This window comes from Loxodonta africana, chromosome 3 (assembly GCF_030014295.1).
Source record: "Loxodonta africana isolate mLoxAfr1 chromosome 3, mLoxAfr1.hap2, whole genome shotgun sequence".
NCBI classification, from domain to species: Eukaryota; Metazoa; Chordata; class Mammalia; order Proboscidea; family Elephantidae; genus Loxodonta; species Loxodonta africana.
In genome coordinates, this window is record NC_087344.1 from 69,107,205 (window position 1) to 69,124,628 (window position 17,424).

The window sequence follows — 17,424 nt, forward strand, 5'->3', positions numbered from 1 at the left end:
TTCTGCTTTAATCAGAGTCATTTTCTGTTGCATATAATTGAACCCTAACTGATGCAGAAATTTGCACAAGGAATGGTCATAGAAAACAGGCCCCAGGAAAAGAGGGGGAATCTGAGGCTTGGTTATTTGGACCTGTTGGGACGAAGGGCAGTGCAAACCCAGCTTTAAGTAACAGGAAGCTGACAGATCCGGCGCACCATGGTAAAACAAACCCAGTGGCATCGAGTCGATTCCAACTCATAGCGACCCTATAAGACAGAGTAGAACTGCCCATTATGGTAAAAGAGTCGAATTAAAATTGCTCGTCACCTGGAATGAAGTTCCCATTGATGGCTCTGAGATGCTAAGTGGTCCTTGTTAAACAGCAGTATGAGGAGTACAGAGACTTCAAGGACCATGAGGTGGGATGGTTGCTTCTGTACAAACTCAAACACTGTACAAACTCATATCCTAACTACTCAGCTCACGTCTCCAGCTGAAAGCTAATGGCATTTTATCTTTCTGCTCTCTCTTGCAGTCCTGGCTCCATCTTGGTAGTGCATGTCAAGGTCAAAGCCATGAAGACCTTCCCTCCTCGCTCCATACTGAAAGGGCATGAATAGATCCCTACAGTCCTCTCACATGAGGTTTGGGCCTTTTGGAATGTTCAGCGTGGAACATTTCAAGATATCCATGATGGCATCGTTTCAATGTATTATTTTATATAACAAAACATCTGCTTTTTAATCCTGATTTACCAATGACCTTTTTTCTATTAGGAGTAAGAGGAGGAAATAGTAAAAGGGGTGATTAGGAAAGAAACCTCATTCTGCCACCCATGTATAATTGGTAGCAATCCTGTGAAGCAGGCATTAATACGCTCATTTTACAGATGAAGAAACTGAGGCTCAGAAAGGTGAAGCACACTGCCCTCGAAAATGGCAGAGTGGGATCCTAGATCTCTAGTCGCAAATCTTGTCGTGCTCAAAAATGCTGCTTGCTTCCTCACTATAGAGAAGTGAGACCTCTCACCACTAGTGTACTTCCTCCTTTCCCTAACCCCTGCGTCCTCAGGTATAAGCATCTCCTAGTCTGGCCTCACCCTGCCCTTAAGTTCTTTAGCAGTTCTAAAGCTTGGGAGCATTGTGGCCCTCTCATGCTGCTTCCAGACTCTGCAGGCATACTTGGAGCTGTGTATCCCATCACTGCTGTGAGTATTGTGTTGCTCTCCAAACAGGGAGGGGAGCAGAGAGCGGGGTTCTGATTCTGCCTCTCTGTGGACCAGGCTTGGTGCCGAGATGGGCAAACACTTGCTGCTGCTTGGTCTGCTCCTGTCCCTTCCTTTGATCACAGCCTGGACTGTTGTCAATTGCCTAGTGACCGAAGGCTCTCAGCTGCCTCTGGTCTCCCGATACACCCTGCTGTGCCACTTGGACACCAGCCTGTCCCTCTTTGCCTCATGCTCCTCAGTGACAAACCTGACACAGGTCTTGGAGACTGTGCCACCGAGTGTGGAGGGGCTCTGTCTCTCTGGTTCCATTTCTGTCCTGCCCCCGGATGCCTTCTCCCACTTCCCTGGGCTCAAGGTCCTGGGGCTGAATCTGCATTTCACCCAGCTCCTGCCAGGAGCCCTCCGGGGCTTGGAGCAGCTGCGGCGGCTCACCTTCCTAGGCCGCCACACGGATTTTCTCTATTTACCCCCTGATGCCTTTGGCAACTTGAGCTCCCTCCAGTACCTTACTTTCTCGGGTCCCTGCTTGGACGGAAGCTTGGGTGTCCGGCTGCCTCCCGGTCTACAGCTGCTGGCTGTGACACACAGCTGCCTGCAGAATGTGGGGGTTCTGGCCGACATTTTCCCAGACCTGGTGCTGGCCTCCTCCTCTGGGGATGCCTGGGCCCTGGACACATTGGACTTGTCATTCAACAAACGGCTGAACATAACCAGCCCTGGGGCCCTCCCAGGCCTCCAGCTGAGGACTCTGCATCTGGATCACACAAATACGGAGGTAGCTGCTGTGGCTGAACTGGGACTACAGAGGCTGGATGCCCTGTCTGCGAAGAAAACTGGCATGGCTCAACTGCCTGTCGGGGTAATTGCTCACTTTGGGCTGCAAGAGCTGCACTTGGGACTCACTCAGATAGGGCGCATAGCTCCCGAGGCTCTGGCTTCCTGCCACAGCCTGAAGAGCTTGGATCTTAAGAGCAGTCGTCTGATTGACCTGCCACCAGGCTTCCTGGCCGCCATGCCCAGTCTTCAGACATTAAAGCTCACAATCAACCAACAGCAGATTGCCATGCTGTGCATGAATGGGACAGGGGCTGAGTCAGGACTGTGGGCCTTGGATCTGTCTAACAATGGGCTGTATACCATGTTCCCAGACACCTTTTCCTGCTTGCCCCACCTGCGGGAACTGCTACTTCAGGGAAACCAGCTGTTTCACCTGGATGGCCAGGTGTTCCAGGGCCTGAGGAGGCTGCAGACATTGGACTTGAGTCGGAATCCACTGGCAGCCCTGGGCAAGGGCTGGCTGGGATCGCTACCTGCACTGACCACCCTAAACCTGCTAGACACCCAGATCGTGCTGAGCTCAGCCTGGGACTTCTGGGGCCCAGAGAGGTTGAACAACTTGAGACTGAGGCTTCTCTCTGGGCCTCCCAGAATGTTGTCCTTGCCTGTGGGGCTGGCCAGCTTGGAGCTTCATGCAGTCTCAGGCATGAAGCCTTGGAAGCTCGTTACTGATGTCCTTCCAGTCTTACAGACTCTGACCCTAAAAGGCTGGGGACTACAGCTAGGGGTCCAAAATATCTCCAAGATTTTCCCTGCCCTTCATCAACTCTCCCTGCTTGGCAATAGCTTGGAGGCCCTCTGCTCGCAGGACACCTCCCATTTCTTCCTCTGGCAGCTCCCTGGGCTCAAGCAGCTGAATGTGAAGGGGGACGGGCACAACCTCAGACCCTGCTGCATCACAGGGCTACCCAGCCTGAGGGAGCTGAAGCTGCAGCTTCTGCAGTCCCGAGCCCGGCCACGCCCAGTGCGGCTTGAGGAGCTGGTGGGTGAGCTGCCGATGCTGGAGGTGCTGCAGCTGGAACACACGGGGCTGGAGACACTGTCCGCTGCTGCTTTCCAAGGCCTGCGCAGTCTCCAGATCTTAGTGCTGGGCTGGGAGAATGGCCTTGTGCTGGATGGCAGCCTCCAGGAGCATAGCCCCCAGATGCCCCAGTACATGTATTTTCTGACATCGTCCTTGGCTTGCCAGTGTGCCAATGCCTGGGTGGGGCCCTGGCTTGAGCGGTCCCCTAGAACATACGTGCACATAACAACACACCAGCTGTGCCAGCCAGAAGCTGGGGGCCACTCCAACAGACCTCTTTTCCCTTTTCTCTGGAGCCACTGCCCCCAGACTTTGGGGCTAGAGCTTTTTTTGGGCAGCTCTGCTCTGCTGCTTCTGCTGATCTCCTTGGCCTTCCTACAAGCGACCAGGAACTGGATCGTCTATCTCAAGGCTTTGTTCAGGGCTTGGCTCCAGGGTCTGAGGGGTCAGAGGAGTGAGGGCAAGAGATTCCTTTACGACGTGTTCCTGTCACACTGCAGGCAAGACCAGGGCTGGGTGGTGCGGGAGCTGCTGCCTGCTCTGGAGGGCTGCCCTCCGGTTGGCTGGGGCCTGCGTGTCTGCCTCCCTGAGCGCGATTTTGAGCCAGGCAAGGACGTGGCAGACAATGTGGCAGACAGCATGGTGGGCAGCCGGATCACAATTTGTGTGCTGAGTCAACAGGCCCTGTGCACACCTCGCTGCCTCCTGGAACTCCGCCTGGCCACATCCCTCCTGCTGGCTGCCCCCTACCTACCAGCGCTGCTACTGGTCTTCCTGGAGCCTATCTCCCGCCACCAGCTCCCCCGCTACCACAGGCTAGCCTGGCTGCTCCGCCGAGGAGACTATCACATGTGGCCCAGGGAAGATGAAAGAAAGGATGACTTCTGGGCTTGGCTGGGGAGGAGGCTGGGGCAGCCCGGGTAATGGTAGAGTAGGTGCACAGGTGAGGGAGGTGGAGGTAGATAAAAGCAAGCCAGCTTGGCAGGGAGACAGTGGGCATATGTGGGGGTGTGAGACTGAACTCAGCTCCTGGTGGGTGGTAGGGTGCTGCTTGTGCAGGGAGGGTCAAAGGTTGGGAACACAGGCTTTGGGAAGGCTCTGGAGGGTGAATGAGAACATTTGGGAGATGGTACAGTGGCTACGTGGCATGTGATGTGATCTCCAGATTTCCAAATTGTCTGTAAATTTACTGAGACCATGAAATGCTCAACTCGATTGGATTTTTATTTTTTTAATGGAAATCCACACGAGGCAGAAAGCTAAGGTCCTAGAGTCACAGGAACTGAAGCCCAAGGAAATAAGATTGGAATTCATGGAAAGTGTAGAGGAGAAGGAAGGGCTCTGAATAGTCCTAAAATGTGGGATGAAGTCCAGGCCAAGTTTGATCAGATCTTCACAGGGTAGAGGGACTCCTTTTGCGACCTAGGTTATAGAAGGGATTGACAGCTGAGGATCAAAAAGCTGAGCAGCTGAGACTCTGCCCAGGTGGTAGCAGACTGATTGCCTGTTCCCTCCATAAAAACATAAAGGCATGTTACATCTATCATCTTGTTTGATCCTTACAACAACACTGGGAGGAGGAACCCACCCCCCTTGGCACTTCGCACTCTAGCCATGCTAAACTACTTGTAGCTCCCAGTATGGCATTTTAAAAAATTTTTTACCTCGGGGCCTTTGCACGTGCTGCTCCTTCTCCCAAGAACACCCCTTCCTCTGGGGACCTCCAATGAGTCCTTTAGCATTCGGCTCAGACATATCGCCGGAAGTCTTCCCTAGTCTCCCAGACTGGGTACGCTGCTGCCTGAGCTCCCACAACTTGCGTCCTGTACTTCCTTTTCTCAGAGTACTGATCACACTATACTGTTCCTCTCATAGGTCTGGAAGCCCTTGGCACAATGGTTTCCAAAGTAGGGTGCACAAGATGATCCACTGGGGTTTAGGAAAAAAATGTTATAACTTCTGTTTATTTTTATTTTATCTCACCTTACTCCAGAGCTGGTCTGCCTGCTTTTTAGCCATATGTCTTTGGCACATTACTTAACCTCTCTATACCTATTTCCTCTTCTGTACTAGTATTATACCCTCCCTCAAAGACTTTTGCTGAGAATTAAATGAGTTAATATGTATAAAGCACTGGAAACATGACATAATGCACTGTAAATGTTCAATAAAAGTTAGCTATTGTTAGAGGGTACCAGACAGAACTGGAGAAAAATGTAGAACAAAATTCAAACTCACAAAAAAAGACCAGACTTACTGGTCTGATGGAGGCTGAAGAAACCCTGCGAATATGGCCCCTGGACACCTTTTTAACTCAGTACTGAAGTCACTCCTGAGGGTCACCCTTCAGCCAAAGATCACATCACAGGATTGGCAACCAATGTCATGAAACAATATGTCTCAATTGTTTAATGAGAAATTAATTTGCTTGTAAAGCTTCACCTAAGGCACAATAAAACCACCAAACCAAACCCATTGCCATCGAGTCAATTCCAACTCAAAACCACCCTGTAGGACAGAGAAGGAGATGGTGGATTTGAACTGCCAACCTTTTGGTCAGCAGCCAAATGCTTAACCACTGCGCCACCAGTAGACTCCATAGCAGAATAAAAGTAAATAAATAAAAATACAGAGGCAAAAAAAAAAAAAAAAAGAGTATTGGTTCTTTTTCCCCCCAAAGTTAAATAATAAATACTTAATAATAGAGATATGTTAGATACCTAAATGAATTGTCCAGAACTACTAAAAAAAAAGTTGCCTCTTTTTATTCATGTATGTAATTTATGAGTAAATAAATACATGTGTACTGGGAACATGTGCTCAAACATGTTTTACTTGCTGGGATGCTTAAGCACAGAAGTTTGGAGATCAAGCCCTGGCAGCAGGGACCAGGTTTGATTCACCTCTGCATCCTTAAAGCCTAAGGCTGACCCAGCTTGGAAAGGGTCTCTATAGAAAATTGGGGACAGGACGCTTGCAAATAAAATCCTGGTGGATGCTAAACCAGAGAGAACCGGGGTCTGGTTCAGGCTCTGTCACTTATTTCTCTATGATGCTGGACAGAGCACTTGGCCTCTTGGGAACTTAGTTTACTCGTCTGTAAAATGCAAGGACAAAGACCAAGGGAAACCATAGAACAACTCCAGGCTGGATTTAGGGTGAGGGGCGCCCTCTTGTGTCCTAATGGTATCCTTCTCTCTCTGTGCACTCTTGCCGCCATTCTGCCTCTTCAGGGCAGATAATCCTGGAGTGGATGTCCTTACCTAACCCTGCAAAGCAGCCTTTCCAGCTTCAGGTCCTGACACTTCCTCAAATATCTTCTTGCCCTGATTTCCAGCCCTCCCTGTCCTCCATACTGTCATACTGCATCCTTCATCCCTGGCTCTCTGACCTTTTCCACCTGTAGCGTGGGGCTGAGATCTTTGGAGTCACATGCCCAGGGTTTCAAATCCCAGCCCTGGGACTGACTGGCTATTTCCTCTTGCAAGCTGTGGATAATAATACCAACCTCATAGGACTGTATGGCTCTTCGATAACAAGAAGTGGTTATATGTTGCTATTGCACTTACTGAGCAAAATCACAGAAGTTATTATAAGTCAGAAGGTGTTTCACAGAGAAGAAGGAATTTGAACTGGGCCTTTAAGACTAAGATATGGAATTCCCCTAATTTTAACACCGGTTAACATGTACTGAGCACTTACCATATGCTAACCAGTTTCTGTTAAGTAGATTCAGACTCATGGAGATCCGATGTGTTTCAGAGTAGAACTGCACTCCGCTGAGTTTCCAATGGCTGTGATATTTTAGAAGTAGATCACCCAAAATAATCATAGCTAATGATTACTAAATTCTTTCTCTGTGCCAGACATGTGCCAAGCTCTTTACATACTTTTCATCCTCCCAACAATATTATCATGTAGACGTCATCATTATTATTCCCATTTTACAGACAAGGGCACTGAGGCAAAAAGAGGTTATGTCATTTGCCCAACTAGTGAGTGGCAAGGTCTGCATCCTGCATTTGAAAGTAAGAAGTTTCAGACCAAAGCAGTTTGGCTCCAAAGATTATGCTTCACCTGTATTATCTCATTCGATCTTCACAACATTCTACAAGGTAGGGTCTATTATATTACCTACATTTCACAGATGAAAAAGCCAAGGACAAAAGAGGTGCAGTAATTTCTTCATGCTCACACAGCTAGGAAGTAGTTAGGTTAAGATTTGGATCCATGTTTTACTACAAAACCCACATTCTCAACCCCATATTAAATTGCTCAGATCCTAAAGGATTTTAAATTGTACAAAGCAACTGCATTTATATTGACTGTTCTGTAACAATGATTAACATTCTTTCAACACCCACTAAGTGCCAAACTCTGTACTAACAGATTTACATAATAATAGCTAACATTCTGGGTGCATTATTAGGACCCAGCACGGAGGTAATCATTTGAGGTGTATTATCTCATTTAAGCCTCACAAGAACCTGGTGACATGGATGCTATCATTATCATTTTACAAGTGAACAAAGGGAGGTTCAGAATTCACCCCAAATCACTCAGCTTAGAGGTGAGCTTGAAATTGAACTTACAACTGTCCAACTGGCCAGTAGTCTAGTCACTCCTCATCTTTCTTCTTTCTCCCTTTTTAAATTTTGTTGTTGTTAAGAATATACACAGCAGAACATACACCAATTCAACAGTTTCTACATCTACGATTCAGTGACATTAAATTCTTCCAGTTGTGCAACAATTCTCACCCTCCTTTTCTGAGTTGTTCTTCCGTCATGAGCATAAACTGACTGTCCCCTAAGTTTCCTGTCAAATCTTTTGAGTTGATGTTGTCAATTTGATTTCATATAGATACCCGTTGCCGTCGAGTCGATTCCGACTCATATAGGTAGATCTTGAAAGAGCGCAACACTCAAGCAGACATTCTCTACTAACCAAAAAAACAAAAACAAAACCCAAACCCGTTGCCGTAGAGTCGCCTCCGACTCATCGTGACCCTATAGGTCAGAAGAGTAGAACCGCCCCATAAGGTTTCCAAGGAGCGCCTGGTGGATTTGAACTGCTGACCTTTTGGTTAGCAGCCATAGCACTTAACCGCTACGATTAAAAACATGGACCGCTTCACGAATTTGCGCGTCATCCTGGAGTAGGGGCCATGCTAATCTTCTCTGTATCGTTTCAATTTTAGTGTAGGTGCTCCCAAAGCGAGCACCCTCTCATTTCTTACTGCCTTTGCTTTGCCATCTCGGAAGTCTGAGGCTCTGACTTCGCCCCTTCGATAGGCCCCGCTCCGACCACTGGGCGGTGCCGGTAGCCGGGAGCCTTACGGAAAGGGCCGGGATCGCAACAGAGCCCACCTCCAAGCGTTTATCTGTTTCGATTTGTTCCAGTGCCAGGGGCCAAGAGAAGATGACTTATCTATTGGCTGACGACACCTGAAAGGCAGCACAAGAGGTAGCCGCTCAATGGCGCTCGCGCGGTGCCTTCTGGGAGTGGTAGTCTCAAACGTTCCATGCCTGGGGTGGCGCTGTTCGGACTCCGCGTCCCAGCATTCTCTGCGCGAACCCCGGAGCACTTCCGCCCTGTTGTGAAGTGGGTGTCTCGGTGGGTGAGTTCGGGTGGCGGGGCGGGGGCAGCTGAGACTTGGGGTCTGGGCTGGAGAGTTAGGAGAAGGTGGTGTCACAGGGGGTCGGGGTTGGTGAGAGTAGAGAAAGACGCTTTTATGCATGTTTTTTTTTATGTGTGGTGTATGGGGCAGGCAGAGGATGAACGTCTGGAGATGGGAAGGGTCACAGAAGGGTCAAGGATGAGGAGCGAGATAGAGGGCTCTGGGAGTGAGGAGGGTCTTAGAAAGGTCTACAGGTGAAGAGGCCGACAGAGATTTTGGAGGTGGGAGAATCATAGAAGGGCCTGGGGACCACAGATGGAAGGATAGAGGGCCCTGGTGCACTGCCAAGAAGTGAGGATAATAGGGCCTTGAGCTTGAAGCCTAACCTTAAAAATAGTGTTTCTGCCTCTGCCTCTCCACCTAGAGCAAAACGGCCTGATCTTACCCCCCCCCCCCACTTTCCTTAATGATTGTTACCTCTGGATCCCAGTGAGTGGGAATATCTATTGTGCTCTGCCCTATTCCAGCACCTCTCTCCTTATGCCTGGTGGAAGTGAATGGCATCATTATCCACTTTACCCAGCTGCCCTCTCTGAGTCCCCTTGTATTCCTCCACATCCAAACCAAAAACCAAACCCAAAACCAAACCAGTTGACTCTGTGTTGCAAAGTAGGACTGTGCTCCATGGGGTTTTCATGGCTGTAACCTTTTAGAAGCACATCTCTAGGCCTTTCTTTTGAGGTGCCTCTGGATAGGTTCAAACCACTAACCTTTTGATTAGTAGTCAAGCACTTAACTGTTTGTGTCACCCAGGGCCTCCTTTACATCTGGGGGCCTTCAGATACTTTCACTTTCCCTAATATGTTTTGAATCTACCCCTTCATTGTCAGGATTTTTGCAGAAGCCTGCATCTCTGCACCTCCCCAACATGGGCACATGTTACAGCTAGTGTGATGTATTTAACCCATAAATCTGATTGTGCCTTCTTTTGCTTCACAGCCTTCATTGGCTCCTGTCACTTATGTAATTAAGCTCAAAACCTTAGCTGGACATCCAAAACCCTTCATAAACAGTGTTAACCTCCTTTGCGGCCTCATCTTAGGCTTCTACCCCTCATGCACCCATGCTATAGGAGTGCAAAGGTTCTCCCCATTTCCTGGGTGGGCTGTTTGGCTCTCTCTGCTTAAAATACTCCCTTCTCCCATTTTCTGCCAAGAAAACCACTCTTCCTTCAAGAACCAACTCAAACGTTACTTTGTTCATTTCTCTTAGGCAGATTAAGTCGCCCCTCCTCTCCCTGGCTCCCCCCCCCCCTTTTTTTTTCCACTGCATTTACCATGTTAGATCATAATTATCTGTGACTTGTTTGTTTTTCTAGACTGTGCGCTTCTCCAGGACAGGAACAGTGTCTGAGTCACTTCCATGTCCCCAGTGGCCAGCCCAGAGCAGGCATCAGTAAATGCTTGATGAATGTGTGAATAAAGATCATCCAGGGTGAGCTTCACTGTACCAGGCTTGAAGATTGCTGCTTCCTGTGGATTTCCAGGGGCATGAGCTTTAGTCTTCTCCTGCCTGAGGCCGTTTCAGCACTGGAACCTCGTAGTGGAACCCTGATTTACTCACTCCTACCTTAATGTTCTTTCCACTCTCCCATGCCATCGTCTCAGTAGTTTGGATGACTGGCAGACCTAGAGGAGGCTATTTAGTGTGGTTGAGAAAAACGATAGGAAGAAAATGAATCTGGCTTTAGATCCTAACTCTGCCCCTTGCTAATTGGAGCTTATGGGAGATTAAGCCAAGGGTGGCAAATACATGGACTGTATGCTGCCACTTCCCCTTCCCGTGTCTCTGGTAATGATGGCTAATTGATCAAAGCAATAGATGGGACTCAGAGTCCTCAGCACCCTATTTCAGGCAGCCATTTAAGTTGATTCAATTTGGCCTTTATTTGCCGTTCTTGGCTTAAGCCCTGGCTGCTTTAAACCATAGCCTGGATTGTCAGCCAAGTGGGCCTGACAGCCTCTGGGAGCTTCCAGTTTCTTTCTCTTTGGAGGTCATGGAATAGTTCTAGCCTTTCCTATGGGCCTGGGGTGGATCCTCTATTCCCATGCCACCGTTCACTGGGTGGGGTTCTCTTGTCCACATCCATCCTCACTACCCTAGGAGCCATGATGCCACTCAGCTCCCCTGTGCTTGTAGAGAGACCCTGATTTTGACAGGAATCATGGCTTGGGAGAGTCTGTACCATTTCTAGGTCTTCCTGGATATTGGGAAAACTAACTGAGATCATTTAGCTCAAAGGTGGCAAAAGAGAGCCTGTGTTGGATGAAGCCCACCGTCATGCTTTATTTAATCCTCATGGGTTTGAAACAATTTTGGGTTGGTTGCCGGCATTTAAAAATCCGTAGTTCTAGTTTCTCTTGGAAAACTTCGGGGGCCTGGGAACACTGGCCCCATGTTTCCCCTGGCATGCTGTAGGTAGCTGCAGCCTCCACCCAGCCCACTTCACTCATTTATGTTATCTGCCTGGTCCCTGTAGTCTTTTAAATTTGTAGCTACTAGTTGGGGAACTTGGGGCAACTGCCAAGTATGGCCAAGCTGTAAGTTGTAGCCTAGATCGGTAGCAGTGGGGACCACATGATGTGCCCAAAGTCACATGGCTGATAATTGGTGGGAGAGGAACTAGAACCCTGATCTGCTCACTCCAGCTTTAATGCCCTTTCCACTCTTCCATGCCATCTTCTCAGGAGTTTGGATGCCTGGCAGACCTGGAGGAATCTATTTAGTGTGGTTGAGAGAAACGATTGAAGAAAATGAATCTGGCTTTAGATCCCAACTCTGCCAATTGCTAATTTTGTGAGCTTAAACAAGTGATTTTTCTTCCTAGAAGTTCAGTTTTCCTAAATGTGATTTGAGTGTATAGTGGAGTCGTACCTTACGGGATGATTACATTCTAAAGTCAGCCCAGAAGGTGACAAATCACATTTAGTCAGCTTGACAATGTTTTGGGAAGGAGCCATTTCAGAAATTAACATGCTGCCTTTCCATAGTAGGCCAACCAGGATAGCTGGGTTTTCTTGGTTGAGCATTAGATGAAAGAGTTGGCTTGTGTTTAGGAACCATGTTGTATGAAAGACACTGTACTCAAACTCTGGAAAGAGAGGCACGAGGGAACCAAGACCAACCTAGGGAACAGCAGAGTTGTGGGTATCATCACATGCTCACTCCAGACAGACACATAGTGAATGGAACCAACCACACTATTTAAATTATTTCCTTCCTGTCTTGGTTGTAGTTGTAGTTACGCATTTAGTTGACTATGCGTAAGTTATTGACCAGTGTAATGCAATTCAGCATGAATGGCACTTGCTGGCCCAGGGGATTCAGTGAGATTCTGAACGTAGAGCACCTGGCACCGGGCCTGACACCCCATGGGCACTTAGTAAACGGGCACTCTTAGAATTGCTGATCCTAGTGGGGCCCAGGTATTCCCGGTAGTTTCAGAACTGAGAAATACCCTTGTTCATTTTCCCTTTGTCTGCTCTGTGTGAAATCACCCTGCTGTTGGCTGACTGTCCTCTCCCTGCAGTAGGCTGCTGTCCATATCTGCCTAAGAGAGGAATGGAAAAAACTGGTTATATATAGTCCCGAAGGCTTTCTGATTTCTAATTGAAATGAACCCTTGGGACTTCAAATCTTTCCAGAAGAAAATATCCATTACCTAAAACTCTGTGCTTTGGACTGGGCGAGACTGCTGATTGCCTGTTTGTTGTAATGTTGTCTGTGCAGGAGCTCCTACTTCTTTTCTTGCTTAGCGACTGTCTCTTTCACTAGACTGTGACTTCCATGAAGATAGGACTGTGTCCTAGGCATGGTTGGATCTCTAGCATCTAGTACAGCACAGAGTACCGTGGGCCCTCTGCAAGTGACTGGTGAATGAGTCCTCGTGTGAGAGAGTGAGACAAGAGAAGTTTATTCTTTAGGTTAATATAAATTTTTGACTCTACATAGGCCATTAGGCTTTTGACATACCACATTTATCATTTTAATAAAAGACATCAAAACTTTGAACGGCCCCGCTATTTATCAAACACTGAGTTGGGCACTGTGAATACATAAATGAGTAAGATACACTATGGGATTTAGTAATACTCAGCCTGGTGCGGCTGTCAGATGTAGGAGCAGCTAACTACAATGTTGTTAGGTGTCATTGAGTAGGTTCTAACCCATAGCGACCCTGTGTACAATGGAACGAAACACTGCCCAGTCCTGTTCCATCTTCTCAAACATTGCTATGTTTGAGCCCATTATGTAGCTACTGTGTCAGTCCATCTCGTTGAGAGTCTTCACCTTTTTTGCTGACCCCCTGCTTTACCAGGCATGATGTACTTCTTCAGGATTAATCGGTTCCTCCTGATAACATGTCCAAAGTACATGAGATGAAGTCTTATCATCCTTGATTCTAAGGAGCGTTCTGGCTGTACTTCTTCCAAGACTGATTTGTTTGTTCTTTTGGCAGTCCATGGTGTTTTCAGTATTCTTTGCCAGTACCATAATTCAAAGGCATCAGTTCTTCTGTTTTCCTTATTTATTGCCCACCTTTCGCATGCATATGAGGTGATTTAAAATACCTTGGGTCAGGAGCACCTTAGTCCTCAAGGTGACATCTTTGCTTTTTAACACTTTAAAGAGGTCTTTTGCAGCAGATTTGCCCAATGCAGCACATCTTTTGGTTTCTTGACTGCTACTTCCATGGGTGTTGATTGTGGATCAACGTAAAATGAAATCCTTGAGAACTTCAGTATTTTGTCTGTTTATCACAGTGTTGCTTATTGATCCAGTTGTGAGGATTTTTGTTTTCTTTTTGCTAAGGTGTAATCCATCCTGAAGGCTGTGATCTTTGACCTTCGTCAGTAAGTGCTTCAAGTTCTCTTCCCTTTCTGCAAGTAAGGTTGTCTTATCTGCAAATCACAGATTGTTAATGAGTCTTCCACCAATCCTGATGCTGCTGCTGCTTTGTTTAGTCCGGCTTCTCGGATTACTTGCTCAGTGTACAGAATGAATAAGTATGGTGAAAGGATACGATCCTGACGCACACCTCTTCAGATTTTAAACCATGCAGTGTCCCCTTGTTCTGTTCAAATAACTGCCTCTTGGTCTATGTACCGGTTCCTCAGGAGCACAGTAAGTGTTCAGGAGTTCTCATTCTTCGCAGTGTTACCCAAAATTTGTTCAGATCCACACAGTTAAATACCTTTGCATAGTCAATACAGCACAGGTAAATGTCTTTCTGGTATTTTCTACTTTCAGCCAAGATCCATCTGACATCAGAAATGATGTAATTCGTTCTATGTCCTCTTCTGAATCTGGCTTGAGTTTTTGGCCGTTCCCTGATGATGCCCTGCTACAACTGTTTTTGAATTATTTTTAGCAAAATTTTATTTGTTTGTGATATTAATGGTATTGTTCTATAACTTCTGCATTCTTCTGGATCACCTTTCTTTGGAGTGGGCACAAATATGAATGTCTTCCGTCAGTTGTCCAGGTAGCTGTCTTCCAAATTTCTTGGCATAGACGAGTGAGTGCTTCCAGGGTTGCATTCATTTGTTGAAACATCTCAGTTGGTATTCCATTGATTCCTGGAGCCTTGTTTTTCACCAGTACTTTCAGTGCAGCTTTTTCCTTCAGTACCATCGATTCTTGGTCATACGCTACCTCTTAAAATGGTTGAACATTGACTGTGTGTATTCTTTCCATCTTTTGATGCTTCCTGCATCATTTAATATTTTGCCCATAGAATCCTTCAGTATTGCAATTTGAGGCTTGAATTTCTTCTTCAGTTCTTTCAACTTGAGAAATGCCGAGCGTGTTCTTCCCTTTTGGTTTTCTAACTCCAGGTCTTTGCACATTTCCTTATCATAGTTTACTTTGTCTCCCCAAGCCACCACTTGAAAACTTCTGTTTAGCTCTTTTACTTCATTATTTCTTCCATTTGCTTTAGCTACTCTACATTCAAGAGCAAGTTTTAGAGTCTCTTCTGACATCCATTTTGGTCTTTTCTTCCTCTTATGTCTTTTTAATGACCTTTTGCTTTCTTCATGCATGATGTTCTTGATCTCATCCCACAGCTAATCTGATCTTAATAGTTAGAGTTCAATGCATCAAATCTATTCTTGAGATGGTCTCTAAATTCAGGTGGGATATACTCAAGGTTGTATTTGGCTCTCATGAGCTTGTTTTAATTTTCTTCAGGTTCAGCTTGAACTTGCATGTAGCAGTTGGGGTCTCTTCCGCAGTCGGCCCCTGGCCTCGTTTTGACTGATGATATTGAGCTTCTCCATTGTCTCTTTCCACAGATGTAGTTGATTTGATTCCTGTGTATTCCATCTAGTGAGGTCCTCGTATTTGCAATGAATAAGTCATTGGTCTTGCAAAATTCCATCATGCAATCCCCTGCATTCTCTTTATCACCAAGGCCATATTTTCCAACTACGAATCATTCTTTGTTTCCAACTTTCTCATTCCAGTGAACAGTAATTATCAATATATCTTGACTTCATGTTTGATCAATTTCAGGCTGCAGAATTTGACACTACAGTAGTGTTAAGTTCACAGTACAATGGTGTGGGATAAAATCTATATTAGAGGTGTGAACCAATTGTTTTGGGAGCATAGTATGGGGAGACAGTTCTTGGGGAGCAGGAGTGGGGACAGGGCATGACAAGGGCATGTCAAGGAACTTAACAGGTGAGGTGACATTTGAGCTGGTAGCTGAAGGATGAGAAGGAAGTTGCCAGATGGCCATGGGTTGTGTTTCCAGCCTTTCCTTAGTATATGGAGGTCTTTAGGACAAACTTTTAGTTTGCATCGCCCTTGCTTGTTTTCTGACAGTCTAGTCAGATGGCCTAAGATGCAAAATGTCACTGTTCGTTCACAATCCAGCTGTGTCATGCAGCTAATAGCCTCCTTTGAGTGGGCATTTCTTATGTCATCTTGATTTGTTAAGAATGACACAAAGAGCTCATTTTTTCAGATAACCCAGCATGGGTGTCAATAGGATCTTCATTGTAGTGGAGACAGGCCCAGAAGTTAACTCAGGAAGTATTTACTGAGCCTCCTTTGTTTAGAGCACCATGCTTTTAGCTGGGGCTGGGGCTGACAAAAAAGAGAAGTAAGCTATATTCTTCTCCCTCAATGAGGCTGTAATCTATCTGGGACACACATACATACGTGTATCCCTTTATAATACAATGTAGAAAGTGGTAAGTCACAAGCAAGGTGGAAATAAAGAGGAGAGAAATTTCTTCTGGTATGAGCAGGAAGCTAATTTCTTTTACACACAGAAATGAATTAATTGTAATCCTTGAATCATGACACCATTGTCATTAGTTGATCATTGGAGCTGGCACAGTGGTTAAAAGGTTAAGAGCTCGGCTGCTAACCAAAAGGTCAGCAGTTCGAATCCACCACCTGCTCCTTGGAAATAGGAGGGGGCGGTTCTTCTCTGTCCTGTAGGGTCGCTATGAGTTGGAATCAACTCAACATCAACAGGTTTGGTTTTTTTTTTGTTTGTTTCCTGTGTGTGCCAAGAGCTGTGCTAGGTTCCTCAGGAAGCTTATGATCTAGTGGGTAAGATAATTACAATAAGGTCTGATCATGGTTATGTAGAGAAAACGTAAGGTGCTATGGAAGCTTATGGCTGAGGACTAAATGTTGTTTCAGGATTCAGGGAAGCCTCTTGGAAAAAATCCAATTTAAGCTGAGACCTAGCTGGGTGAAGGAAGGAGGAGATTTTCCCAGAGGAGATCATAGCATGTGGGAGGGTTCAGAGAACAGCACAATCCAGGAACTGGGAGCTGTGCAGCTGGAGTACCCTGAGGAGTGGGAGTGTGGTAAAGAGATGAGACTGGAGACTTAGGCAAGGTTTGCACTTTATACTGAGGGAAACGAGAGGTCATTTAAGGTGTTTAGTGGGGAAATGACATGGTCAGATTTTGATCAAGTTTGGATATTGTGTGAAGAATGGAACTGGGGCTGGGAGTGGAGCAGGGACATGAGTTAGCAGGTCAATCAGTTGAAAGATGTGGTAATTCCCTGGACTGAGGAGGTGGTGTTGGAAATGTAAATGTTTAGAAGGCCAAATGGACACAGGTTGGGGATGAATTGGATGTGGAGGATCTTGGAGAAGGATGACGAGGTTTCTGGCATGAGTAACTTGATAGAAGACGATGTCTTCTCTGAATGGGTAGCTCCAGAAGAGGGACAGGTTTGCAGGAGAAAATGATGGATTCAGCATTTGACCCATTGAGTTTCAGATGTCCAAGGGACAGTCAAGTGGAAACGTCCTGTCGCTGATTGGGTCTTGGAGTCTGAAGTATGGAGACAGGTCTTGGCTGGAGTTTTGGGAGTCATCAGAAGAAAGATTGTGAAAAAGCCAAATGGGTGGGAGGCCAAGGGGAAGTGTAGATTAAGAGAAGGATTTTGCATCCCATAGAGGATGTGGTGAGGCTCAGGAAGAAAGGCCTTGTGAAGGGAGTGACCTTGGGAACCCAACTTGAGGGAAGGTTAGACTTTGGGTGTGTGTAAAAGAGAGGAAGGCTATACTGGGGCAGTTCATCGAGAGCTTGAATGCCAGGCTGAGGCATTTAGGTATGTCCCCAGATGGTTTAATACTGGGCTGTCTTTCTTCAAGGTGTGTAGTTTGCTGGCTTTGGTGCGAGATTGTAGTCTCAC

At 46.6% G+C, this 17,424-nt stretch overlaps 2 protein-coding genes and 1 non-coding gene across 9 annotated transcripts in view; 2 read left to right on the forward strand and 1 right to left on the reverse strand.

Moving 5' to 3' along the window:
* The first annotated feature begins 1,098 nt into the window (after positions 1–1,098).
* LOC100661166 (toll-like receptor 12) lies at positions 1,099–5,615 on the forward strand. Its single transcript, XM_003415290.3, has one exon. It carries the CDS (start codon positions 1,278–1,280, stop codon positions 3,993–3,995), a length of 2,718 nt encoding a protein of 905 aa, XP_003415338.1. The 5' UTR covers positions 1,099–1,277; the 3' UTR covers positions 3,996–5,615.
* A 2,573-nt stretch (positions 5,616–8,188) lies between these two features.
* LOC111752071 (U6 spliceosomal RNA) lies at positions 8,189–8,295 on the reverse strand. The gene has a single exon (XR_002787089.1). It is a non-coding gene; the product is annotated as a U6 spliceosomal RNA (small nuclear RNA).
* Positions 8,296–8,508: 213 nt separating this feature from the next.
* The window catches only part of ZSCAN20 (zinc finger and SCAN domain containing 20), a 35,204-nt gene continuing 26,288 nt past the window's right edge, over positions 8,509–17,424 (forward strand). For 2 of the 7 annotated variants that reach the window (XM_023554505.2, XM_023554506.2), the window contains exons 1-2: positions 8,511–8,691; positions 10,070–10,185. The gene's annotated coding sequence lies outside the window, so the exon portion shown is untranslated. Of the gene's footprint in view, positions 8,692–10,069; positions 10,186–17,424 lie in introns of all 7 variants that reach the window. The other 5 variants (XM_023554503.2, XM_003415479.4, XM_023554500.2 and 2 more) reach the window with 5 other exon arrangements.